This window comes from Sphaeroforma arctica (genome assembly GCF_001186125.1).
Source record: "Sphaeroforma arctica JP610 unplaced genomic scaffold supercont1.492, whole genome shotgun sequence".
NCBI classification, from domain to species: domain Eukaryota; class Ichthyosporea; order Ichthyophonida; genus Sphaeroforma; species Sphaeroforma arctica.
In genome coordinates, this window is record NW_014040066.1 from 30,978 (window position 1) to 39,630 (window position 8,653).

The window sequence follows — 8,653 nt, forward strand, 5'->3', positions numbered from 1 at the left end:
TCCTTTCTGTTGTAGAGCCTGTTGCCCCACTTACTTCTTTGTCTTCCTGAGATTCGTTTCTCTTCTTCGGAATTCAATCCTCTGCTTTCCATTGATAATAGTTGTACTATTTTAGAAGGTTTTCGCACCACGCGGGAGTCCCGGTATATCTTACCGGTTCTACCGCTAATATTTTTGATGACTCTAATATCAGAAATATTCCAATCCTAATTCCAAAACTCAGTATTTGATGGTTCTGGGTTTTGGGACTTGGATTGGCTTTTTGATAATCTTGTCCCTAGATGCTACACGTTCACACAACAGTTTGTATCACCCTGGCACGTGTCCAGCTTACTTCTGGCACACGATATATTCACCTTAGTAGCTGTTCTAAGGTTTCTCCTTTCTGTTGTAGAGCCTGTTGCCCCACTTACTTCTTTGTTTCCTGAGATTCGTTTCTCTTCTTCGGAATTCAATCCTCTGCTTTCCATTGATAATAGTTGTACTATTTTAGAAGGTTTTCGCACCACAGGAAGATATCTCTTAACGCCTACTAATCTCTTATGTTTGACATGTAGTATGTTAAGGTTACTTATGACTTATCTAAGTAAGGATATTGTAAAAAATGTAGAGTATGGAGAGTAGCTGAAAAATACAAGACAATAGGAATACAATAGACCTCTTCTCAAGTACGGGTATCTCAGCTAGGAAAAGTCCGTAGACTGAGAGAACCGAACTGAGTCTTTATTTATGTTTTCACTAGACTCTGCTTTTCTTGAGTGTTTCTCTCACACTCGAAAGTCCCGTACCGCTAATATTTCTGATGACTCCAATATCAGAAATATTCCAATCCTAATTCCAAAACTCAGTATTTGATTATTCTGGGTTTTGGGATATGGATCGGCCTTTTGATAATCTGGTCCCTAGATGCTACACGCTGGAGGAATTGCTATTGTACATGGCACCCCGTGCACTACTGAAGACTTTCATGGACGAAGTCCATGAGGCTCGTACATCGTCGGAGACGGCTGCATTTTCGGCAGACAACTTCGTTGCCTCGTTGCGTGTGACGATGTCTCGCACAACGAAGGTTTGCTATGTGACGCAACCCCCCTGGTTAGTAGCAATCTTGCTGCGCATCAGGCAGAAGGGGGTGTTCGTGCAGCCCATTTACGGACTGCCAATTTTTAGCTGATCAGCGCGGTGGTGATTTGCACACACCATCGGAGGGCGGTAGTACGGATGGTACTGACACCTCTATAAACCCGGACCCTCCTACTCTTGCCCGGCCTATTGCGAGAACAGACGCTGGGACTAACCAGGACTCCGGTACTGGCACAGCGGGTGCCCCTGCTGATGGCAGTGGTGACCAGCGATCGCAAGCGGAGAAAGCGCAGAAAGCGCAAACCCAGCATGATGACGCTCTGCGTGAGCAGATTCGGCAAGACACCCGAAAGTTGATGGGTGAGGAGGCTCGACGGCTGCGGTTGGAACGTCACTGGGACCAGGCGGTTACCGAGACGTCATCGTCAGCCACTTCGTCAGGGAGCGTACCTCTGGCGCACAGGGCATCAAGGGCCGTGGAACTGGCTGTTCTCCAGCTGCCATCAGGTACGGCAGATGAAAATTCGAGGTTTTGCATGGTTTTGGCGTTCAGGCTCTAATAAGGCTTACGCTGCATTAGCCATGGTAAATGATAATATCAGTAAATTCTTACTGGCTCAAGCAATAGTTGAACCAGCTATGTTAGAAAAGGTAGTGACGGCGATCAATGACCAAATCAAGGTGGTCGAATTGTTGTTCTCTCTTATTTTTCGTAGTACCCAGCATGTCCTTTCGGTGGCGGGTTTGCGGAACAGGGTCCACCACGCCTGCTCAGTTGGTTGCAGCATTCGTGGGCATTTTACGGCCCAGCTCTATTGGACTTCATCAAAATTGACGATGAAGTGAGTACAAAGGTAAAAGCCCAGGTTGCAAAACAGCAACAGGGTGCTCCACAAGGAGGTGGCGGCAATGGTGGTGGCGGAGGCCATCAACGTGGTCTTGGCTCCAGAGGTGGAGGGGGGCAACAAGGTCAACAACACGACGCTTATCGGCAGCAATTGCAAGCGCAGTTGAACGCCGCGATTAAGTCAATTCGCGGTAAAAGGACTAAGGACATCAGTAGCAGTGGTGGCGGCCGCAAGAAGTCACGCTCGCGTTCACGCTCACCGCGTGAGCGATCTTCCAGCAAGTACCATAGGAAAGATAGCGATGTGCGTTACTTTAGACCATGGAGGCGGAGTCGTAAGCACTCGCAGTCCGCAGGGTCTGAGTTGGATCGAGGGCATTCGCACAGGCGTTGAAATAGGGACAAGCATAGGCGACGAAGGTCGTATGATAGCTCGTCCCAATCTCGCTTCCCTAGTCGTGAGAGTAGAGGTAGTAAGAAAGGAAAAGAGCGTAGGGGTGACCGTCATATGTCGGAGTCATCTGAGTCCGAAGGTGGCGAGTCTTGTCGGGTGTGTTTTAGCTACAACCACTCTACTGAAGACTGTCCTCGGTATGGGGGTTCTGCGGGCATGGCTACAACTCACGTAGGAAGTGAAATGGCGCGGTGGTCCCGGCCATTGTTGGTGCTGTAAACACCTGGGCGTATGCGGACTCTGGTTGCACGTTTAACCTCGTGATATCCCGCATGCTCTCGAAGCTTGGTATCACAGCCCGAGACCAGTACAAAGGATCGCCGTTAGCAGGTATTGATGGGATGGGAACACTCCGTCCCAAGTAATCGGTACCATGGGACGAATTGTAAGTCTACATGCTTAACTTGGGGGGCTCCTATGCGTTAGCAGAAGGGCACCCGTTCTATGTAGTTGACGATATCCCAATGGGATGTGATTTACTCATTGGTTACGACCAAATGAGACATTCCAAACGGGCACTGATGTGGAGCGCTGACACGTTGTTGCTAGTCCCGCAGTCAGTGATGAAATGGTCATGGCTCAAGAGCACTAATGTCCCGTTGAGTCCACACGTGAAACCTATTTTAGGTTATCGACAGCCAAAGCCGCGGGCAAAGCGAGGTAATAAAAGGATTAAGAAAAGGCACAAACCCCGGCGGACGCAAAGGCGTGCTGCTGGAGGGGCTAGTGACGAGGAAGCGCAGAGCGACTACCAGACAGCTCAGCTATAGACAACCGTTTGTCTGCCTCTGGAGACGATACCGCGGTCAGTAGTAGCGATGAAATGGGTTCAGCAGGGGCGTCGGCAGTGAGCGACTGCCCAGATATTCTATCCGAATCTGATATCTCTAGTGGCAATAACATCATGTGGCCGACGATGGGTCACCGGCCACCAAAGCCGTTGGCTCTCCGAAATGGCGCAATGCGCATGAGTAGCAGTTCCGCCTCGTCGGGCAGGAGTGAAAGTTAGTTGGAGTATCCCAACCTTCTTCCAGACTCGTCAGATGACGACGACTTTTGTTTACCGGTCAATACAATTAGTTTGAGCAGGCCAAGGGCGCACAATAAGCGTCCCTACCCTGCTCGCCGAACACGGCGATCTGCGCTGGTTGGCAAGGACCAGCCTACCACACCACCAGATCACCCCAGCTCCGCAGGTATAACCGCAGCTGAGAGCTCTGCTGGTAGGCACCCCGTCAAAGGGTCAACCGCAGCTCGCAATAACCAAGGCTTCTCCGGTTTTACCGCAGCCGACAGCTCCGCAGGTGAGTAACCTAAGAAAGGGTCAACCGCAGCTATTCCCCCCATGGCGCATGTGACACTTAAGTCGTCCAAGCAGCCATCCAACTCCGCAGGTACAGTCCCACAGAGGCGCCCAACCGAAGCTGACGCTCATAATCTCCGAGAAGTGTTGTTGGCGCGCGGCACAGCGTCGCGGCCAGAGCACCCGCGACTTTGGGGAGAATCCCCTCCCTGCGCAAGTAGTTCCTCAGGCGAAGGACAATGAGGGCGTGTATCTCTCAAGGCTTCCGGATATGGTCAGTGAGTCGTATAGACTTACCGCGGCAAGCATTGGAGGAACTGGTCAAGCCAGATATTGAAGGATGTGACCGCCGAGCGAACAAGTGTCTCGAGTTTGATCGGTCCGGGCTTCGTCAGCTTGCGTCAGAAGCAGGCAAGACGGCGAAGGAGCTTGCACACCTTGAAGCTCTCATTGAAGGCCGTGCTTACGACAAGAAGAAACATCGTTTCATGAAAGGTGACCCGGTTAAGCTTTACCCGATTGAGGTTGAGCCCCCGGCGCGTGTGCGTAGCCACGAGGACCTTTCCTTGGACCACTCAGAGATGGTGGCTATGAAAGAAAAACTTGAAGACCTGGTACAACAATCTATCATCGCCAAACAAGTGGATAAAAAAGTGTTGTGGTCAGCCAAGTCCCTTATGGTACCGAAGAATCCCCGGGTTACTCCCCAAACAAAGGATGACTGCCGATTTTGTACGAATTTCGCTAAGTGGAAGGCCAAGTTGAAGCAGGAACCGTTCAACATCCCTACTGAAGGTGAAATGTTCGGACATGTGGCTGGCAAGCCCTGGATCTCTGTGGTCGACTGTGGAAATGGGTTCAATCAGATCCCGTTGGAATCCAAGAGTCAAGATATCCTTACCTTTTGGACCCCTTGGGGGCGATAAAAGTATCTTGCCCTTCCTTTTGAGATTACTGAAGAGTCTTGGCGGTTTCAAGAAACACTTGACCGTCTGTTTGATGGCCTTCAGGGTATTAAGTGGTACATTGATGATATCGTTATCACTTCCGTGGACGCCTCTGAACACTGGGATCAGCTTACTGCATTCTTCGAGCGATGCGACAAATATGACATCCAGTTTGGGCTATCCAAAGCGAGGATGGTTACTACAAGCGCCCTGTTAAAATCCTGAGGTGTTGGTGCAATGACCAAGGAGTCACTATCACCGCTGACAGACTTGCAGCTCTCTTGGAGGTAGACCTCCCGGACAACCAGGACCGCGTTTGGTCGTGGTACCATACAGTGGCTTTCTGGCAGAAGTATATAGATGGTTTATCTCGAATACTCAAGCCCATCTCTGCCCTCATGAAGGACGGTGTCCGTTTCAAGTGGGGCGCTGCCCAGCAGCAAGCGTTCGATACTTTCAATGAACGTCTCAAAGTATGTGCTGTCTTAGCGACACCTAAGCCGGACGAACGTCTTTACTAAGTTGTCGATGTCTGTGAGCACATCGGCTTTGGTGGGGCGAAATACGTCCTCCGCGACGGTGAACTTTGGCCCGTAGCCTATTTTTACTCGAAGTTCTCGACGGCCCAACTGAATTATCATGTAACGGATAAGGAATGGTTGGCGCAGGTCTATGGGCTTCACAGGCACTGAACAGTATTTGCCAATTCTCATCACCCCATAGCGATCTTTACCGATCACCAAGCGTTACTCACGCCATGGCACAGGGGGTTCTTCGCTGACGACCCTCGTGGCCGTCGACAAGCTCGCTGGCAGGAGGTCTGCCGAGATCGTGACGTGTACTTGCTGCACGTGAGGGGGAAGGACAACGGCACCGCAGACATGCTCAGCCGTCTGGCGACCAAGGTGGATCCTTGGATGGACCCTGTCGGCACCCAGGCAGGTAACCCTCGTCGGCGAGTCACCTGGCGTTATCCAATCGCTCGCACGGGTCCTCCGTACAGCAATGAATATATGGCCAACTGCAAGTATTTTAAGAAGAAAGGCAGACAAGGCTTGGGGCCCGCATACCCATGATTGTTTTGCGCTTCCTGGGAATAACCATATCCCTCGGTATTTCTCGCCCTCTTTGAAAGGGGGTTACTCTGGACGTTCTTGAACCTGTGGGTCAACCCTCCGTGGGCGACGATTCCCCGTGTTCTAGCCAAAGTCATCTCTGATGATGCGGACATCACGCTCATGTGTCCGTACCTCCTTAACGAACCATGGTTCGAATCGATGCTGGCCTTGTTCTCGCGTGAGCCAATCAATATTCTTCCGGAGAAAGGTGCTTTCTTCCGGTTTGGGCATGAAGAGATGCCTGCCCCGTGATGGGGTCCTACACTGATGTGCCGACTCTCGGCATCAGGGGCGAAGTATAAGGTGACGAAGGACTTCTGGCGTCAGTGTGAGGCATTTCTTTCCCGTGGGGCGGCCGGTGGCGCGGTTAAATCAGCTCTGCGGTCGAACCCGCGAGCGACAGCTCCACTGCCTACCCCTTTCGAGGCTGATACGCTTGAGCAAGCAGCAGCGCAGGCCACTGAACCCAAGAGGCGATTACCGAATACGCTCACCCGTCGGGCACGAGCAAGGCGTGCTCAACTTGATGCGGCAACCAAACGGGACTTGCCGAAAACAAGGGCGGAAGTGGAAGCAGCAGTAGCGCGGGCGCTTAACGGTCCGTCCCCTTACAGAATTCGTGGGTTCAAGCTATCGTGGCCGGAGGTCCACAAAGTAATTGCTGCCACGCATAAGGTCTATATGTAAGCTGGTACTGACAAGCTTGTCAGCAAGCTGCTCACCCTGTACGGGTGGGATTGTATCCGTTCCTTAGTCAGGGTGGTCAAGCGATCCTGTCACCGCTGCCAGATGCGGGCCCCGCATGGCACGCAGGAACTTGGATTGCGCTAACAACCGATCCGGGAACGGGGTATTTTCAACCACGTGTTCATCGACTTTGCTACTTTGCCAAAGACCTCCGCGGGCTACACGCACCTTTTCTTGATCGTCGATAGGGCGACGTTTTTGGTGCTAGTCAAATTGTCTCGGTCCAAGAGCGCTCGCAAGGCCATCAAGTTCCTTAACGAGGTAGTACACCCGTGGGATCAACCCAAGTTGTACACTTGCGACAAGGACTTCGTCTTTATGGCGCAGGAGTTCAAGGACTTTGCTCAGCAATCTGGGGGCGAGGTCCATGATGTTACGACCGACCACCGTCAAGCTAACGGTGCAGCTGAGGCCATGGTGAAGGTTGCGCAGGACTGAATTCTGAAATCCATGACTGCGGCAGATAAGGGCGACTGGTTGCCCTGGTGTTACAAATTCCGGAACTGATATAACGCCGCAACCACCGCCACGCACGGCTTCGCGCCATACACGATGATCACCAATCGCGTGTACGATGGTGAGCGAGAGTTTAAGCTCGAAGCAGATATCCGTCAGCTCCTCGCTAGTGAAGACTCTGCGCGCGCCTTGGTGCGTGACGATGCAGCTTTCCAGCGTGTACAGCGGGCGAAAGAAGTGAGAGACTACAGTAGTAGACGTATTTCTATATACGTTAATAACGTTTTACGTCGTTAGCCCGAGAGTGATTTGGGACTTGTTCTCAAATTAATATAAGTATAGGTGGGTCAGCCCGAGAGAACGTAAGAGTAATTTGAGACTTCTTCTCAGATTATTCTTAGAATACGGGCCACCGGCTAGCCGAGAGCCGAGGTCCGAGACTGAGTGTAGTAACAGAGAATATGATATATTTATTTCTGGAAAATATATCCGAGTGCTTAAGTGTTCTCCAAAAGGTTTCTCATACTTATCATATGAGGTTTTACCCTGGCCAACCCAAGTGGTTGAACACTAGTACAAACACCATCAGTATATACTGAGGGTGAGATCATAAATAAATTCATTCGAATGCACCATACTTTACATACACTAGCACTTAACTATTAGTCCCCCACACCGCACGCTAACAAGAAGCCCAGGGTGCGAGGGCCGACAGGGTGCGAAAGCCTGCGCGCAATCTAGCACCAGGATCTCTGGTTAAGTTCAAGGCCTCGCCAAATAGGTTGAAGGCGGACGACCGGTGGAAGGGCCCCGCCACGGTCCGTTCAGAGGATAGCTCGGTCAAATACATGATTTCTTTCCGTGGTAAAGAGGTGCAGCGACAGCGCACGCAGCTCCGTGAGTATGTGTCGCCCATCTCCCCGATTATAGACCAGCACGTTGACCTGGTTTTCTCGTCTGCGTACGAGAAATGGCTCCCATCGAAGAGCGACGGGCGGTACTGTATCACTTAATACAGACCGCCAAGGGCTAGCGTTGGCGAGGCCTCACCAACTCGGCTTTTGGCCTTCTCCAAAAGGCGTACACCCGCAACGACAAAGAAGTGGAATACAACCTCTCCCGTCTGCGCGCCAGTACTTGGCCAAAGAGTGGAAGAAACTCTCGAAGGGCACTCTCCAGTCGCGAATGTCCCTCGTCAGGTCTTCCCTAGCGTTTGCATTTGTCCCATCATTTCGTGCTGAAAAGGTGAAGAAATGAACGGATGCTGAAACGAGTGAGGAGAGTGCGCCGGTGCTAGGTGCAGCCTCTTCGTTACAACCACCACGGCTTGAGCGAGTCAAGTTGTCACCTGGTCTTCCCCCAGCCTGGACGTTCGCGCCGTAGAATAGTGGTGTAGAACGCAGTCGGCTGTAGTATGAAAGTTAGGGTTCGCTTGACCATTGCCTACGGCAACGCTCAAGAGGGCGTATGATCAGCCCCAGGGCCGGAGTACCAAACTTTGGAGTAGAATTTGGCCATGTGAATTTTCAAAATTATTGTGAACCAAAACTGTTTACATTTACATTCACATACACAAATATTTAATAGGGCCCTAATCCTTACATCCAATATTTACCAAATTCACATCGTTCTACAATTATAAGAATTACAACGTTAACTAGCATTGATTTCAGGATCTCACAATACATATATACATAT

General features: G+C 51.1%; 2 protein-coding genes across 2 annotated transcripts; both read left to right on the plus strand.

The window, feature by feature from the left end:
- Positions 1 to 937: 937 nt before the first annotated feature.
- Positions 938 to 2,324, plus strand: SARC_06724 (hypothetical protein; the record flags this gene model as incomplete). The annotated part of the gene is made up of 4 exons (XM_014299363.1): positions 938 to 1,069; positions 1,179 to 1,590; positions 1,637 to 1,767; positions 1,800 to 2,324. The coding sequence occupies 4 exons, from the start codon at positions 938 to 940 to the stop codon at positions 2,322 to 2,324; spliced, it is 1,200 nt and encodes a 399-aa protein (XP_014154838.1).
- A 455-nt stretch (positions 2,325 to 2,779) lies between these two features.
- Positions 2,780 to 3,154, plus strand: SARC_06725 (hypothetical protein; the record flags this gene model as incomplete). The annotated part of the gene is made up of 1 exon (XM_014299364.1): positions 2,780 to 3,154. The coding sequence occupies one exon, from the start codon at positions 2,780 to 2,782 to the stop codon at positions 3,152 to 3,154; it is 375 nt and encodes a 124-aa protein (XP_014154839.1).
- Positions 3,155 to 8,653: the final 5,499 nt, after the last annotated feature.